Source organism: Crassostrea angulata, chromosome 10, assembly GCF_025612915.1.
Source record: "Crassostrea angulata isolate pt1a10 chromosome 10, ASM2561291v2, whole genome shotgun sequence".
Classification (NCBI taxonomy): domain Eukaryota; kingdom Metazoa; phylum Mollusca; class Bivalvia; order Ostreida; family Ostreidae; genus Magallana; species Magallana angulata.
Genome location: NC_069120.1, coordinates 42,589,697 through 42,609,501, shown reverse-complemented (window position 1 = coordinate 42,609,501; position 19,805 = coordinate 42,589,697). Strand labels below are relative to the sequence as shown.

The 19,805-nt window shown below is 32.3% G+C and overlaps 2 protein-coding genes across 2 annotated transcripts in view; both read left to right on the top strand.

Annotated features, from left to right (window-relative positions):
* Positions 1–7,959, top strand: part of LOC128166306 (uncharacterized) — a 35,573-nt gene extending 27,614 nt beyond the window's left edge. The window contains exons 15-18 of the mRNA XM_052831398.1: positions 164–337; positions 741–914; positions 1,276–1,443; positions 5,799–7,959. Of these exons, the coding sequence (XP_052687358.1) occupies positions 164–337; positions 741–914; positions 1,276–1,443; positions 5,799–6,094 (812 nt within the window). The 3' untranslated portion in view covers positions 6,095–7,959. The remainder of the gene's footprint in view (positions 1–163; positions 338–740; positions 915–1,275; positions 1,444–5,798) is intronic.
* A 173-nt stretch (positions 7,960–8,132) lies between these two features.
* Positions 8,133–19,805, top strand: part of LOC128166307 (uncharacterized) — a 32,521-nt gene continuing 20,848 nt past the window's right edge. The window contains exons 1-3 of the mRNA XM_052831399.1: positions 8,133–8,346; positions 15,782–15,839; positions 15,966–17,020. Of these exons, the coding sequence (XP_052687359.1) occupies positions 8,314–8,346; positions 15,782–15,839; positions 15,966–17,020 (1,146 nt within the window). The 5' untranslated portion in view covers positions 8,133–8,313. The remainder of the gene's footprint in view (positions 8,347–15,781; positions 15,840–15,965; positions 17,021–19,805) is intronic.

The window sequence follows — 19,805 nt, the reverse complement described above, 5'->3', positions numbered from 1 at the left end:
GTAAACAAACTACGATTATTCATACACATAGTGTTTGTTCCGTTAAGCAAATTAAATGGACCCCCCCCCCAAAAAAAAAGGAACAATAACATGAAATGTAAACAAAATGTGCGTATTATTGTATTTCTTTGAATTTAAAATAGTGTTTCTTTTATCTTTTCAGACCACTGCATAGAAGGCATGTTTTGGAATGACACAATGTGTACGGAATGCCCAATAGGGTTCTATAAAGAGACATCTAGTGTTAACCAGAGTCTTTCGTATGATCTGAGGTGGAATTGCACAGAATGTGACCCTGGGATGACAACGTACGGCATAGGAAGTGTGGAATGTATTGGTAGGACACGTATTTTATTAAACTTGCAATGATTGCTATCCATTCAAGTGATTTACTGTCACATACATTACTAGGAGACAGTAATGGGCCTTTAAATTTGTTTTTAACAATAACATCAAAAATAAAATATACACCGGGCCGGGGGATGTTATAGTGGTCATTAATGTCTCACTATTGTCTCGGATGTTCTCCTGAATGAGCTACTGTGGTTTCCTGGAAAAGGAAAAGTTAAATTTCATATAAAGGCTTGAATGATATTTACTTTCAGATTGTCGCCAAGATTTTCAATTGACACGCAATAAAAATATTTATCGGCTTGAAAACAAAATAAATGACAGTCTTTTAGACTAAAAAATCAATATATTTCAGTGTAACGTGGTAGCCATTTTTTGCTTTTTTGTAGCTCACTGTGGCATAGGTCAACATTTAAAGAACGGAGCATGTGTCCCATGTGATATAGGCTTCTATAAAAACACATCCAGTGAAGACGTTTGGCTCACAGAAATACAGAGATGGAACTGCTCACAATGTCCCACTGGACTTACGACAAATTCAACAGGGGCCCATACATGCCTCCGTGCGTATGAAAGATTACTTTAAAACTGAAATAAACTTTATTTTACATCATTGGTAACAAAGTTCTACAAGTAATATATTAAGATTTTGTTGGTAACGATGTTAGAGCAAGGGGGTCATATTTCATTAATAGTATGGTTGTTTGAAAGAAAAAAAATATTTTCTGGTAAACAAAATGCTAAAAACATAACCTTCTTTTTTGCAAAGACTTTTACAGTATGAATAAATCAACGATTAAGATATCTGTGGAAGATTTGTTAATTGTTTCAAATTATGTTTGGGGAGTTGGAGGGTTGTAATGTACATATATTTTATGTTTTTGTCTTTTAATGGAATATTGATTTTTTTATTTATGAAAACAGCGCTTTGTCCTCTGGGAAAGGAATATATGTATTCATCCGGAAAATGCGAACTCTGTAGGGTAGGGTTTTACAAGAATATAAGTGGGAGCCACATAGAGTGCTTCCAATGTCCTGTAAATTTCACAACCAGACATGAAGGAGCTGTTGGTTTTCAGGATTGTAAACTAGGTAAATAAATTCAGAAACATGTTCTATTTAAATAGGATGGGTTGTCAACAAATCAACCATTAGATCTATTACCTAAGGTATGATTTGTTTAGCTTTAAACTATTTATTCAGAAAAGAAAAAAATCTATATATCTTACTTTTCAAATTGGGTGTTTTTCTATATATATAGAGAGAGAGAGAGAGAGAGAGAGAGAGAGAGAGAGAGAGAGAGAGAGAGAGAGAGAAAGAGAGAGAGGGTTTTCTTTGATAGGAGGTCAATTTAGTCTTAAAATGGCCACAACCATCAAGCCTAATTAATTAAGTGATAAAACCCTTTATTGGTGGTTCATAATTGATACGGAGACATCAAGCATTGAATAAAATAAAAAGTATAACAGAAATATTTAGTATATTTTCTATCAATGAAAGTTGTAAAATACTACATTTAAGATCAAAATGTTAAATAGATAATGCTGCTTATTAGTCTGTTGTCCATCTGCTTTTCATTGCTCATTAAGCTATTTCTACCGGTCATTAAATTGTCCCAAAACATATTTTATTACTAAAATGATAACAGTATTCTACAAATCAGTGTTTTTAGAACTAAGTAACTTAAGCCAAAGACTCAAGAGAGCTTCTCTGATCAAAATATATCCATTGTTTGTCGTTGTCGTTGTAAAAGTTTTACTTCGTCATCTTCTTCTTTAGAACCACTGCACGGGCTAGTATCAACCTAACATGGCACAAAACATCCTTATGGGAAGGACTTTTAAATTAGTTTAAAGGAATAGTCACCCCCTACTCAAAGGGGAGATTATTAAAAAGAGTGCATATAGGGTACGAGGGTCAATCAAAAAATACGAAGACTTTTGTCATAGCTATGTTACTTAACGTCATATAATTACTAAATTTGGAAGACATAATTTAGCAATGGTATCAAACAATTTGCAAGAAAAAAAATTAATAAATTCCTTTATTTCTAAGAATTCTTTAGAATCTAATCCTGCAAAAATAAGGTCACGGCGCACGGTCAATATTTGTGTTATGTCAACAATAAACCATATAATGTTAAAAGTAATATCTCTATGAATTAGGCTTAAAACCAAATAACATTGAAACCGCAAATTAAGTATAGTCATGGTATTCTATGTACCAAATAATGACAGGATATATTGTTTTGTCAAACAGATATTGGTAACTAAAGACAGATAGTCCTCTTTAGAATTGACTAAAAACATCGACGTCGCCGGACGTCACGGCGCAAAGAGAAGTACAAACAGAATGAATTTAACTCAGGAAAAAGCCGATACAAGCTGTGAAAATAAAAAATAAGTCAACAATTATTTGCAAGATTGTGTTTAACTGTAATAAATTTTTTGGAGGTGGTGGTGATTGAATTTTGAATACAAAACAGTCCGAGAGAGAGTAAAATATCTGTAAATATTTGGTCAAAAAATAAGTAACGTCAACCGACGTTCAGGGTTATCACTACTGTACACTAAGAGATACACGGTTGGAAAATGAAAAATTTGAAGAACTAACTTATGATTCTTGAATAAATGTGTGCAAATAAGGTGTTAAGTCGTTCAGTGCCATTTTAAATTGTAAGGAGAAAGGCACAAGAGACTAAGCGCGATATAAAGATGGGGTATATCTATAAACTGTGCGTGTTTTATCTTGACGTCATGTTTTGAACGTTACCGTGCGCCGTGGTGACAAAACATGTTGTTTTTAAAAAGGGGTAACAAAATACCGTTTCATCAAATGGACTAAAACTTCGCAAATCAATAACATAAGTGTTGGTGCACAGATTAATCTGTTAAGTATGACTTTCACTAAAAATATATGATAGACAGCCACATTGTCTTCGTATTTTTTGATTGACCCTCGTAGTTTGGTTCAAAAATCTCCCAAGATCGAAATTGTCTGTATTTAGATATTTGCTTTCTGACATACGGTAAATAGGAATTCAGAGCGGCCCTTAATTGAGCTCAACACTCATAATAGAGAAATGTTAAGAAAAAAAAGCTCAAATAATTCTGTTGAAGAAATAAAAATAGATTGCAGAATGCAATAATACTAAATTACAAGTATTTTTAACCGTGTAATTTTACACTATGCGTGAAACTGGGTAATACGGACTTTGATTGGAAAAAATTAAAAGTTCCTAAGGATAAATTTAGAATTGATGTTTATTGAATTTTACACTCTACTGTATTTTCCCCATTATTATTGTGATCTTTAAATGCATTTAAATGCAACAATCTAATTACTGCGAATGAATTTACATGTAAATTACATAAGTAATTTTCAAACATTGATTTCTATGTTATAGGTTAACTTTCGGTTAATTTCATACATGTTGTCAAAAATACATATTTTACAATTATTCAACAATAAAGTTGATTTTATTGTTAAAAAGAAAACTTCAAGGGTTATTCTTCATGGACTACATGTATATTTTCATGCTTTTCTCAACAGTCTATGTGATAACCAGTTTAAACCGGTTATAAATATTTTACTCCCTTCATGATCTGCAATTTGTATCGATTTATTTTATGAAATAATTGATTAGATTAGATTCAGCCATAACATAATAAATAAGTTTATCTATGATGATTTTTAGGTGGCCACCTAATTGCCAAAAAGATGTAATTAAAAGAACCGAATGTAGAAGGAATGTACTTATTTTCTGCAATGTATCAGAAAAATACATATTTTAAGATATTGGATGAAACTTTTATCATCAAGAAATTGCATTTTGAATTCATGTTATGTTAATATGTATAATGAAACTTTAGGTAAAAACAAATGTAAAAACTGGGCTGCAGAGATCAAGAATATGTTAACAAGTATTGGGCTAATGAACTTATGGGAAAACCAATTTTTTGAAAAGCCAGAAATTATTTTAACGATCGCCAAGCAACGTATTTTTGATAATTTTAAACAGTCTTTACTAGCTGACATAAATGCCTCTTCCAAATGTACAATCTATAGATATTTAGTTGATCATTGTACCTTGCAGTCATATCTAACAAAAAGAATTCCTTTACAATATAAGAAACTTATATGTAAATTAAGATTATCATCCCATTGTCTTACCATCGAAACTGGCAGATATAACAATGTTCCATTACAAAGACGTTTATGTCCTCTATGTACTTTAGATATAGAAGATGAATATCATTTTATATTGAAATGTCCCTATTACTGTAACTTAAGAGAAAAATTCCTTAAGAAGTTTTATTATATTAAACCCTCTGTCTTTAAATTAATTCTATTATTGTCAACACAAAATGTAAGGGATTTGTGCAATTTAGGTAAATATATTAAGAATGCTTTTGTAATCAGAAAACTTCATGTATAAACTTGCCTTTTTCAAGTGACCAGTATATGTATTATAACATGTGTATATTAATTGTATATGTCTATGAGCTGTACAGCTGTTGACTAATAAACAATACAATATTTGTCCAGCGGATGCCAGAGTAAATTGATTTCTAGTGACGGTTAATTTGTAGTTTTGAATTAAATAACTTAAATACAACAAATTGCCCTTTATATATATATATATATATATATATATATATATATATATATATATATATAATATTATTTGAAACAATAAGTAGCTCTTCCTGTGTAAAATTATCATAAATCGAGGCGGCATGAGCATGTTTGAAATCTTTTTATACTATACATGTACTAGGGTCAGAGAATGCATTCTATTTCCTTTTTTTCCGGAGAAGGGGTTGGGTGGATGATTTTGAGTCATTTTAAACCAGTTAAATATGTATTGCTAGATAACAATGAAAGTAAACTGAACCAAATTCAAATGACTGACAGAATATTAGAAGCCGGTCAATTTGCACCTTAAATTGTTTTCAAGAGTTATCTCTCCTCGATGGTGAAAGAGACAATTTTAATTTCGTCAAAATGTCTGCAGTAAATGATTCATTTTATTTCATATTTTAATGGAGAGAAAGTTTATGCATGTACTAAAGAGATTTACGAATTTTAAGTTATAATTACTTTTGACAATATCTTAATAAAACATATGTTGCTTATAGACTTCAATGCAAGGTTCAAGGTGAAATTAATTGGACTTTGATAAAAAATTTTGAAAATTCTTTTGGTGGAGTATTTTTCTTAGATAACACCTTCTCAATGATATCATTATTAAGAATATCGGACCATTCATTTATAAGGTACAAAATGTGGTCGTTATACATTGAATACCTAAAATAACCAATCAAAATTATTAATTTATATTAATATGACAAATCTGAATAACAAGAGAGTATCCTAGTCAAGCTGGTACTAATTGTTCATTTTAAATTTTGTTCATGAAAATAAAAAATATACATTATTTTTAGCTAATTGCCAATGTCCATGTGATAGAGTAAATGAAGTGAAGAATTATACGAGTGAGGAACTGTCCAAAATCATCGAAGAAATGAAAAACCAGCTAAGTGTTAACAAAGCTCATCTTTCTGCCACTCTCCGGAAGAAAATAAGCGTAATGGATCAGCGCCCCTCAGCCAAGTCCATAGGCTATGTTGGAGCGATACTCATAGCTTTAGTCTTCGGTCTGCTTCTAGGATTTGACATTGTCATTTTAAGGCAACATATACCCATGTTCTTTCGAAATCTAAGAAGTTTGTTTTGTTAAAAACATAGGGGGTGTATACTGCTTGTAATGTTGAAAATAACGATGTCTTTAAGAAGATCAGTTCTGTATAAATAATAAATATACCGTAAATCGAGGTTTTAGCGTGTCACAAAATTTTCGAAAATGTGGAGAATGTGTAACTTTATCAGTCAATTTTTGCAAATTAAAAATTCTCTAATAGCAAATAATCACGGATATAAGTTTGGCGTATTGGATATTTTGCAAAAATAACCGGATATACGGTATAGGGAAACATCAAAATTATAAGGCAAAAATATGTATTAAATTTTAAGTAAATGTTAACGTATCATTTTATACTTTATCATTTGATGTATTACAAATATCACTAAAACGTAGATGGGAGTTTGTTGAGTATTCCAGCTCCTTAACGTGGCTCATAACACCTTGAGATAGTCTTTCAAACAAGTAGAAAATTACTTATTTATGATAGATAACATGATGCTTAAGAGATATATTTATTTTTGCAAATAGGTGCAAAGATGTGCAATTTTGGAATCAATAGGTGGGATTTTCACAGAATTAATTCGGCAACTAGAATTAAAAGCCCCAGACAGATTCGATCTGTCGAATCTGATCTGCAGTTTAAAAGCCTGATAGTCAAGCGACCACTGAGCTATAATGATATTCAACCACATTGACTAAAACAAACAATTTAATAGTCATTTGTCTTAAAATATCTCTTGATAAAGTGAGGTATCTGAGCTCTTTACAAATCATCAACAGAGATGTGTATACTTAGTATCTCAATTCATTAATTCCAAAATGGTTTTAAATGATGTGACAGTGCTTATTTTGATAATCGAATTGTTTTAGAGTATCACAAATATTGAAAACAGAAAGTGAGATGTAAAATTACTATGTCCTATTTGTTAATGTCTTTAGTAGCTGCGTCAACCTATATAGTCGCATTTCATTTGTTAATCATTTGTTAAAAATATCACTAAGTATTTATGGAACCTATGTATTTTAATGTCTGTTTTATTTTGCATGTATTGCATGGTCTATGTTATGCACTTATCGATTATATATTTCAAAATGTGGATCACTCTGACAAATAAATGAAAAACCAGAATTGACCGTAATCAATTAATTTCATAATTGGCATACAAAAGTAAATCATTGTAATATGAGCAAAAAGTATATTGCATGTACAAAATTCATGCACTGGTTAACTATTGCTTCAATCGATCCAACATTTCCTGCATCGAAACATAATCGATGGAAAATTTCATCGAAAGCTAGTTTTTATTGATAACAGAATGCACTCTGTTGTTCCAAAGCTCATAAAGTTTTATTTTGATAAACCGTATCCATTATTCATCCGTTGAACTGAATACGTTTTTCTTTATTATAGAGAGTCTTGTGAGTACCATCGATATCGTTCAAAAAGAGTCAAATCAATCTGTTTTGTTTATATTGTTGACTTTTGTAAACTGTTTATAATGACCATTTGAAACAACACAGGGTGTTTGTAAACATCTAAAGAGTTGTGTACTTATAGTTGTTGTTTAATGAAGAGTGAAACCATGACATATTGTATTCATATTGTATTATGCATGAAACATGTCGTTCTTAAGTCTTAATTCTTATTCTAATTGGAAAGTCACATCCTTTTGAAACAGACAATGATTAAAACCCGTAAACGATAGGTGGTTTAAAAAATCCTTTTCACATCAACCAATCAACCACCTCATCGGAAATAGCTGTGTAAATTTAGTGCCCATTCAGAATCATTATACTGACAGTCTCTACATTCAATATTTTGTTTTTAAGTAAAATATTTCAAAATTCTTCTTAATCTAAGATATCTTCAAAAGCATGGTATATGTGGGTAATTAAAAAAAATCTGCAGGGGCATACTTTTTTCTATATGGTTTAAATTCACCTAATACATATAATAAATCAAAATCTTTATCATTTGCTATTTGTTTTACAGGCGATACTTGATGCTTTTGAATGAGCAATGAATATTTGACTGTATTGCTATTTAGTCGTGAAATCTAAGCAACTTTGATGGAAAAGGATGGCTGAAATCGATATCAATTTTAATATTTTATTTTACGTCTGTCAAGTTCTTTTGTGTTATAAAACATCATATTGATTATGGCCATCTGTCTTTTTTAATGATATCTACATGACTGTTAAATACCAGATTTACTAAATTGAAGAAAGAGGTTTATCAAAATGAGGGTTGGAAAATGATTGTAATATACGTTGATCGAATACTTAAGGTATGTCAAAGTTTAGTAATGTAGTTTTGTTTCATTTATTAATAAGCATAATATTGTTCTCTTTTTCTCCAGCTCAGAAAGCACCTTGTATTGTGCGTCGTATCAGAACTATTTCTAAAAGGACTAAAAAGCATTTATCAAAATAAAATAATTCAAACAATTACTGTGAATTCCTTATAAAACGCGAGGAATTTATATCCGCGTAAAATCGCGAGGAGCACCTCTCGCGGATTTTAAAACCTCGCGTTCGCGATTTTATATTCTCGCGATTTGATACAAAACAGCGGGATCGCGGAATTAAGTGCTGGCGTAACATAAGGAATTTACAGTATACAGATAAAAGGCATAATTATATCTGCTTAATTATAGTCTTTAGTCAAAACCGATAAATAGTTATCTTTCTGTCCATCTGTTTCATCTGATTATTCTAATCTATAACCTTTTAATAGAAGAATTATCAGCAGATTTTGATTTGTACTTGTATAAGAATTTTTTTCTTTCGATTTATTATTTTTTTTATATGCTATTAAAATGTTTGCGGGATCATACAAAAGTTGTATTAAATATCCTATGATACTTTAATATAAATTAACTTGTAAGATTTTTAAATTGTTTTTTTTTTCTTCAAATCCGTTTGCAAGCGTCAGTGTTAAAGTAGCAATTAATTACACTCTTTAGCCAGCACGCGGGCTGACTAAATTGGGATGAAACTTCAATTGCGTTTGCGTAGATTGGAGTTCTGGAAAGGAATTAGACAGTCCATGATAGAGAAATGCTAAGATGTTATGAAACTGGTCAGTTTTTAGGCCAAACTGCGTATCGATGTATTAGAAGACATCTTCGCCAGCCAAGGTTTTCTGATCCGCACCACTTCTCTCTTAGTGAGATTAGAAAAGGAAATATATTGGTAGTGGTTTGCGACGAGACCATGAAATTCAGAGAACTGTCTTTGCAAAGTCACAACTTTGAGTATTAAGTAGGTTTGCCGTCATACATTGTTTGTACAACACTACACGCTTATCTCCCCACCTGCATGTTCGGCAAAAAAAATTTAAGGGTTGAAACTAAATGTGTACCCGCATATTATTACTGTTCGGGAAACTATTTAACAATGTATCTTGTATTTTTTTAGTTTATGTATTCACGTTTGACCCAAAATTAAAATTCTACTGGTTAACTTTCTTTTCTTTTATAAAGTAACCTTGTTCTTCTCTTAAGATATATATAGTTAATTAACAGTTTACAATTTCCATATCGTTCGTTCACCGTGTAACTGCCCATAACCGACCGCATAAAACTGTGTCCGATGATTTGTGTACGCTGGTTCCTAATAAATACTGAAACCTTCATTGTTTGGGGTTTTGTGAAATTGCATTTTAGTCTACCCTTTACACCGCAACGTTATACTTTGTTTTCAATTGTGAAATCGAACAGTCAAATGCGTTGTTTACAGTAGAGTAATGGCAACAGCTTTATGTACACTTCAAAACAAACTCTAAATGAGTTTTTGTTATTGGACCGTCAGGAAAATTAAACAAGTTACGCATTCGCAAGCCAAGGTTTTCGGATCTGCACCGCTTCTCACAAGTGAGAAGCGGTGCAGATCAGAAAACCTTGGCTAGCGAAGATGCAAGTTACGGTGATTTTGTATTATTTGGACCTTCTTTTGAAACGTCCATGTTAAAATTATTGTGCACTGCGTTGAATCAAAAGAGTATAATACGAGTATATAATAATAGATATTTGCACTTTGCTCGAATAAGAACAAAGTCTGTAAAACGAAAATTGGCATGTTGCCTGAAATATTGCTTGTTTAACAACATCACGTGATTGCTTTGTACCGCATCGTAATATACAGTCGACACTTAATGAATATATAATATGTATTAAAGATGTATCATGTTGGGACACAAAAGCATGGATACTACATTAAAATACCGTTAAAACGTCAATAATGGTAACACTATCTGAAAACATAAATATTTATGATTAGGAGTTTTTCTTAGAATTTATTGGTCGTCAAAATTACGGGTCGATAGTGATCAAATTTATTAGTAAAAAACTAATAATAAAATAGATTTTTCAATCAAAAAATGGAACACGTTGTATCCTGCATCAAAAGTACATCAATGAGTGAGTTTAAGAATTCGACTAAGTATTTACAAATGTATGTTGAATGATTGTACAGTATCTTTTCTTCAAAACTACGAGATACAATATTTAAGACAATCCCCGGGTCATATTAAGTGATCCTTAAACGCAAACAACAAAGACATCATATTTTGGAAATGATTGAACTAACAGATCTACCAAAGATATAATTGGTAACTGCAGTGCATGTTTAACAAATGAACAAAACTCTTAAATAAATGATGATTTACGTCATTACCTCACTGCCAATGAGCAAAGTTGGAACATATCTATTTGAGGTTGACGGCTGCCATTGTCATATTGAGGTTAAATATTTTAGACACTTCTTTAAAGTAGAAAAATTGGAAAGGGTCGAAAGACTAAAACCTGTTAGATTCTAAGCAAATATGGACATACTGGTAGGTGGCAATGATTCGTAGTTTGCCCACAAAAGGTTCAAGAATTATCAATGATCGTTTGGAATTGAACACACCACAACATTGTTACCATTAAAGCGAAAGTACTTATTGAAATCATTTACCAAGTATCCCTTTTGGTTCTTTAGTGAGTGATTCTGCTTTCTGTATTACTAGTATACTACATACTGTTTTCCAAGGCATTTGTCATTTGACAAAAGGTATATAAAGCGGCGACAGACAAATGCGAAACAATCTATGGAATGATGTCGGCAACCCAAGGTTATTTGGTAAGTTAGGTCTTCCGTACATGAACAATGCTCTAGGAATTGATACCGTGTTACTGTAGACTTAAAAAAAAAGTCAAATCAGGCTTACGCGCTTCATTTGCACTGGCATTATTCAGAAATAGTAGACATGCACACTATTCAGACGCGACCGAATGCAATCCAAATCATCGCAGTGCAACGAACATTAGTACCTACGTTTTATCCGTTTTGTGTACTCGCAGTATGTTTATGCACGTATTGTGCAGCCATAAGACTGTTGCTCAACATGTCTTATGTTATCTTGCAACGCTTTACTATCATTGCACGACTAATCAGTAATATGCCATGCTTTGCCACTAGTATATATACCCTGTATAAGCATCTTTGTTTCAGACCACAATTCAACAATATACATTTATTGCATGATGGTGAGGGAAATATGAAGATTTATTTCTTCAAGAAAAATCATGTTTACCGAGGGTATCGCCCGAGGTAAATTTGTTTTTCTGGGGGAATGATTTTCATATCCCCTGAACATTAATGCAATAAACGTTTTATTATACCTAACAACATATGATTACCAAATACGTTGATTTCTAAAAATTGTTTGACTTTTCAAAAGCAATAACGTCGTGATTGTTTGATTTCCTCTGTTACTGTCTCTCTTTTCTTTCATAATTTCGAATCAAAGATAGTTAAGTTGGTTTTGTGATATATAGAGAATAATAATGATTAAATATTTTTGATTCAATTATACATGTACCTGTCTACATCCTGTGCTCATATCGGTTTTTTATTCCCATGAAATCGCCCTGTCACGTGACTTTCTAGACCAATCAAATATCATAGAATAATCATATTGAGGTATAATAATTTTTTTTTTCTTTCTGGGCGGCATGTTCTCTTACTTTCAACTATGTCTACTTAAGCTTCGGAAATGGGCGGTATATATACCCCCTCTGACTCGCACCAGTATTCGTACCATGGAACCCATAATTGCAAGTCCAATCGCATTGGCGCACGTTCAATCGTCCGATCACCTGGTCTCTCGCGCGATCCTATCGCATTATCTTTCAACAGTCGTTTTCATTGTACAACAGTCGCATATAGACGCAAGATTTATTGCAAGATTTAATGCGATTACATCGCACAACGCTCGCTTACATCGTGCGAATTTCGTACGAATACTTTTTTCAAATGCGATTATTTCTGCAACATTTTACGATTTATATCTAATTTTATTGGTCGCACGAATATCCAGTCGCTTCTGCTCGTGCGCCAATTGTGAAAGGGGCTTAAGGTTTTTGTTCATGTCTACACATCAAACATTTCTATTTCTCGTAATTTCGCACAATTATACTCATTCATCACTGCAAAAATGATAACAATGAAATTTCATAAAATTAGTTCTACAGACTCAATATAGTTTTAATGCAAAATGCAACACGGACATTTGCAGCATTTAAATAATTAATGTCAAAACCTTGATTCCTGAAAGTATTTTTTTCAAAGCAAGATGCATTTTTCATTTTTTATTGGCTGGTTATACTCACTTAGGCTTTCTTTAAATATTGTGCAGTTATACATGGGACTTCTAAAATATCATTTGTAATGATTGCCTTAAATATTCTTATACGAGCATGAAATAGAGCCAGATGCCGGATGGTTTTTTTTTTATCTTTCTTGATTTGTTAAAGGTAAAAAAAAAAAGAAAACAAAATTATAATTTGCTTTTTAACCAAATTTTCATTTCAAATATTATGCTAGTTTTACAACAAAGAAGAGGTCCATGGGCAACATGCTTGACCTGAGAACCTTTATAGATAAAATCCCCCCCCCCCCCCCCCCCCCCGGATATTCTTATGTTTATAATCATTAGTCCCTTTTCTAACAGGGTGATAATATAGTCTTTTCACATGCTGAGTATTGCAGTTCTCAAAAAAATCCTTTACAATTGTTTATATATGGGATATTAACCTACATCAAACCCCTTGTAAGGCCGAAGAATTGCTCAGGGGCAAAAGTCCAAACAATTATAAAGAATCATCTGGCTGATTAGTTTATGAGAAGAAGATTTTTAAAGATTTACTCTATATATTCCTATGTAAAACTTCGACCCCAAATAGAGGCCTCACCCTTACCCTGGTGAGTCATAGTTTTTACAACTTTGAATTAACATTACCTGAGGATGCTTTCACACAAGTTTCAATTTTCCTGGCTGATTAGTTTCTGAGAAGAAGATTTTTAAAGAGTAACTCTATATTCTCCTATGTAAAACTTCAACCTCCCAATTGTGGCCCCATCTTAACCCAAGCGGTCTTGATTTTCACAATTTTGAATTTACACTACCTGAGGATGAAGCTTTCCTGATAAGTTACAGAGTCATAATTTTTGATGTGTAAAATTTAGAATAAAATCACGATAAGAAAGTTAGGAGAAAAATTTGCTCAACATGACAAATACCTTCCCCCCCAAAAAAAAATAACCCAGAAAATAAAAAAGCATAACATGTATTGAAAGATAGGCAACTTGAATATTCAACAGACATTTAAGTAATAACATTAAGACAGAATCAAGCATAGTGATCTCGTTCATCTTTATCTACGACCAACTGTTGCTGGCTCCGAATGTATAACACAAAGACTTAGCGACACTTTAGATACATGTGTATTATATAAAAGGGCATATATGAAAAAGTTTCCCGTTATAGTTAAGATAGCTTTAACTTTCTTAAACTCAAATAGCTGAAATTTCAAATCTAGATACTCGTCATGTACCCAATGATGTAAAGAGTTTTTACACACACATTACACATGGCTTTGGATAAGAGGCTATTGAAAAACAAATGCGGTGGAATATCACCACTGAGCGTTTGATGCCGAATGTTTAGGAAGTGGACTGCCGCAAAATTGCACTAGTGAATTCTACAGACATGTATAATAAAACAGATATTGGCTGTGTTTTGATTATACTAGCCCCTTTGGGACGAATATATTGCTCTTCCCGTCGCGTCGGGCATAATACCGTCGATAATATAATTAATATTGCTCTCAACCTTAGTCAATATTTGTATATCATGTGCAAAAGTTCTATGGCTTATGGTTTTTACTTTTTTCCCTTATGTCAATTCTAATACCTAAACAATATATCCTGTAAATCTTTATTTCATCATAGTGCCAAAGAAGTAAAATTGCAACGCTCACCTAGGGGACAACGAGAAAATCGTTAAAAAATATTTATTATAAAAAAAAATCCATTTTCATCTGTAACTTTATTATTGTGTTTAGTAGCTTAAATGGTATCAAAACAATTACTGAAAAGGATTAAAAACAAGGTATAAAATCAGAAAGCGCCTAAGCATGCGCAATGAAATAATAATTTTTACTGTTCGTGAAAAATATTTTCTTTTCTCAATTCTTAATAATACTTCCTGAAAATAATTGTAAGAAGAAAACACTTAAATAATGGTGTTTGCAAATATTAATGTTTTCTTTAAACTTAGTCTTGCGATACTCCGGCTTTTATATATGTTGCATATGCACAAGAATTCTGCATAGGTGCTCGAGGACATGACCCCCCCCCCCCCCATTTCCCCCACACCCACCACAAGTATCTAGACTCCCTGGACTTAAATCATTTTTTTTATTAAATTATCCTTTTATGACATATTTATAATCTAATGTAAACATTCATTGCAAAAAAATTACTTAAAACAAACATATATTTTGAAAAAAAAAATCATATCCCCTGTTTATATAAATCAACAAGATTGTTAACTTCGTCTACTAGCCGAGAGAAACTGCCGATGAATATTTGCTGAAATGCTATCAAACTACATCCACCGGTAAAAACGGTGATCTCATGTCGTAGCCCGATAATTCCCGTCACTAAATATCTGCATGCTATGCCAATGTTAATACTTTTATTGGGTAAATTGGGTCAATTTTCACCGACAAGTCATCAAAGGATAATCTAAATAAAAAAATGAGTATGTCCAGAAGGTCTAGATACTGGGGTGGGGGAATGGGGGGGGGGGGGGGTCAGTCCTGTCCTCGGGCACCTTTGGACTTCTGGATCTCAATGTTGTCCATGTCTCGCGATGTAAAATTGGTTGCAACTCTCACATAATTATGATAATGTAAATGAAATCTTTTAACTAACATTAACATTCTTGAGGTCAGACGCGACCTTTCTTTTACATTTTTTTTTATTTTCCTCTCTCCAAAATGTGAAGATTTCCACTTAGTAATTCTATAAATACATTAAATGTTATATGGTACTTTTTAATTTATATATAGGTGTTTAATGGAAAATTGATAAGCATGACTTTATTTATAAGCATTCAATCTCTCTCTCTGAATTATTGCAATAATTGGTCAAACGTAAATATCAAGAAGTCTTTTATATCTTATTCTAACTATATCTTATTATTGATTATTTTCATATATTTTTTTAATAAGATCAACAGACTTTTAAAATAGCCTGGTTATCTAGAATATCTATCAATGTGCATTTTTTGTTGGTAATATTAAGGTGTAATTTGTTTAATTTGCTTAGTTTCTATAGTTTTTGAGACAACTTGAGGCTGTTAACTTATATATATATATGTATATCTTTCAGATGTTGAGTCTCTTTTTCCTGATTATATCAATTTGTTCAGGGGACCCATGTGTTAAAGGTAAGTGTGTGTAAAAAAAATAGAATAAAGTCGTAGTGTAAATATTATACATTTAAATTTTATTTGCAATCATCAGATACAATTTTTAATATGTAATTACATCTTCATTTTTTAATTATTTTTTAGATGAGTCCTCTCGCTCTTTTTTCTTCATGAAGAGTATACCGACAAGATATAATCTGCATAACATTTTCAAAGAATTTTGTGTTTGTAAGAATAATTCATGCTCTGGAACGAACAAAACAGAATCTCCATTCCAAAATGGTACTATTTATCGGATCAATGAAAAGAAAGATGTACATGTGATGTACAAAGGTGATCGACATAATGCATACAACGACACTTTTTTAGGAACAGAATATGTAGTTCCAGTGCTGCAAGATATATGGACCCAAACAATTCAACAATTTTTGGGGGTTGGAAACCCGACAAACACGGAAATAAATGTTCAAATTGAATACTCTAAAGGAAACAACTTTTCTGGCAAAATTTGTCAAAACGAATCCATAAAAATGCTGCCATTAAGTGCTTACGAAACTATTGAACTCGGAATCAGCTGTCACAGTCCTGGAATATATATAAACTCCTCTGACAAAATCATAGTCTACAGTGCAGCTCTAATACAAGGAAGTGTTATGATAGAACAACTCCTTCCGGTGGAACTTTGGGGCAGTTCTTACATGGTTTTTCCTTTTAGAAATATTTTGCACGACAGTATGTCATTGATTATAGTATTGACTGCATACGACAACACAACTGTCCATATCCTCGGTTTCGATAACGTCATCATCCCGAATAAATATGACAGCATTCAAAGACGGATTAGTGGTTCATATCCTATAACGATCAGATCTTCAAAGCCTGTGTCAGTTATTCTGTATATCACAATAGGAAATGAGTCGGCCTCAATTAATATTTTACCTATGAAATATAAATTAGACAAAACTTATATTCGACGTATGACTAATTCTTGGTATGCTTTTGCGTCTTTAAACGCTGAAGAATTAAATGGAAATGAGAAAGAAATGGAAATGCTAACGTTTTCAAAGTTTAACTATTACACGAGTACTAACATCTCAATGGAGAAACTGCCTCCATTCTTATATGGTTGTTTTGGTGTAAAGATACCTGGAGACAAAATAAGAGCTGGCACTAACTGTGGTCTTATGGATCGAAATCTAGTATCCTTTTACCGTGTAGCATTCATGATTTTGTTATAGTTAATGTGATAAAATGGTTAATCTATCTATCTATCTATCTATCTATCTATCTATCTATCTATCTATCTATCTATCTATCTATCTATCTATCTATCTATCTATCCATCCATCCATCCATCCATCCATCCATCCATCCATCCATCCATCCATCCACCCATCCATCCATCCATCCATCCATCCATCCATCCATCCATCCATCTATCTATCTATCTATCTATCTATCTATCTATCTATCTATCTATCTATCTATCTATCTATCTGGATTCTACAATTTATAGTCGAAATTCTGTTATTCTGATTAATTGACATAAGATAATGCGAACGTTTCGTACAGACTTATAAAATCATTAACTTCCTTTTATAAAGAGACCGATTGGTCAAATTGCTCAAACGGGGGTATGTTCCCAAAGTAATTAAGGTCTTCCGTTTCCAACGGAAGACCTTACTATTATTCTGAAAAAATTTCAAATTTCTTATTATTTTTTTTTTTCTTCTAGACGCCAACTTTGATCCTTAATATCTCGCTCGTTTGTTCACCGATTGTTTTGAAATTTTCAGGACTGATAACATGCCGCGTGATGTTATCGTTGCATATTTTAGTTGAGGAAAATCCCCATTCGGTTTTGAGTTATTCCCCTTTTAGTAAAATTTAACGACTTCTTTTGTCCAGGGGGGTTTAGCTATAACGATGGCTGGCAGAGTCTCAAAGATGGGCTGGTTTGGAAGCTAATACATTGAATTTGTGCGAGATATATTTTATTTATTATTTAAATGCAAATAAAAGGGGTGGTATAGATGTTGAAACAAAGGCAAGAAAAAAATTCAAAAAAATTCGCGTATTTTCCGTGTTAGTTTCCTACCTGATAAAAATTTGTTATAACATGTATTTTAAAAGATCTTGGTCTTACCAAGACCTTTCATTCATTAACAGAAAAAGGGGCTGGCCCCTATAATTAAGGAGTTAGATGCGTCAAAAGTTTCTTGTCAATAACTTGTAAAGGAATAAAAATTTCTAATGCATTATTGAAGCAAAGTTGTAAAGAAATTAATTTTGAATCCTTCCGTGGTATTCAATTTAATGTTTTCGTAATTTATAGCAAGTATTTGCAGAAACAATTGTTGTCAGTTCGGTCCATTTTTGTGGGGGTGCGCACGTTTAGGAGGTTATGAAAGGGCTTTTTGTAATGCACTAACTGATACATGCAGCGCGCAAAAATAATTCTACATAAAATTCCCAAATGTTTTTATTCATATGTACATATTCATTTCATAAAGATGAACGTCTTTGACCTTATTTTTGTTGTTTGTTTCATAACTGTGCCCCTTTCTATATTTAGATGCATTACGAGACTCAGGTAACCGATCGATAGAAGAGTCGCTAGCTGTATTCAGGCCGTCGCCTTGACGACAGTGCATATGCTTGTAGAGCTGGACGTACACATGTTTAACGCCCCACTGTGTTACTGTAACAGAGACATTTTGAATTGTTTCAGTACTGGGAGATGTGTTAATTAAATGGTTCGAATGCATGGTAATTAAACTCAACTTTTCTACAGTACGTATACACGGCCGTCATATAAAGCACAATGTGTATTACTGACATGACAAATGTACGCTGGCAATTTAAACGAACGCGGGATTGCTCCCGATAGAACATTTCTTTTAAAGCAAAACAAAATACTGATTTCCGATGGATATAATATTATCATCGTGGAGATGATTTTAAAAAGTGAACTTAATATTCGTATACGATAATATTTGAATCCAAAGCCGCTATTTTTAAGTAACGGTTATTAGGGATACATGTATTAATTATGACTTGCCCCGCGTTTCACGTTTTTTACTTGCAATGCATCTACAAACGAAAATACCAAACAACCTTCGGCAGCAATTTATAAATAATTTATTACATACTAGTACACAATATTAAAGAGATAATTAAATAAATTGTGCTTTATAATTGTACTCGCTATCTTCCGTGGAAATAATGGCATGGAAAAAATGTTGTTCAATGTTCATCAAAAACGATGTAGCCTTAGCAATCGAAAATAATTAACAAACTGTATATTGATAGATTGACACATTAACAAACATTCAGACCCGCAATGTATTTTTTGCAAATTCTATAAAATGTAGACTCAATAAGTTAATTTTTCCGTTTGGGGTATTTTGAATCACATGTGTACGCTATGTGTACATGTACATATAGATTAATAGCCATTATAGATAAACACTTTCAGTGTTGAATTTTTAAAAGATATTTTGTACATGCAAAGCAATCCAATGCAAGGGCTATTAAATTCGAACAATGTACATACGATAGGGATCGAACTGATACTGGTTCTGCTTGTTCTACAAACAGCGAATGAAATGCGAAGTATTAGGGTGTTATTTTTTAAACAAATAAGTATTGCTCTCTTAAAACCTTGCATTACTAAACAAAGTATTTCATCGGAAGCATTATTAGTTACCTTAGCTGCATATATGTAGCTCTCCTTCTGGAAAAATTGAGTACCATCCGAAATTTTTCATAGCAAAAGCTTTCCAAAAAGCTTGCCTGACTACCCAAATTTATTCAATGGAAGCATGCATGTATCAATTAGACTATCTTATAAGAAATGAAATTTAATTTTCGCTGCGGATCATAAATTATTAAACTGAACGTGCAGAGTTTAGAAGCAATTTCAATCTTTTTCTTCGATCGAGTGCATGTACCTGTATATCACTGGAAATTAAATCATTTCAT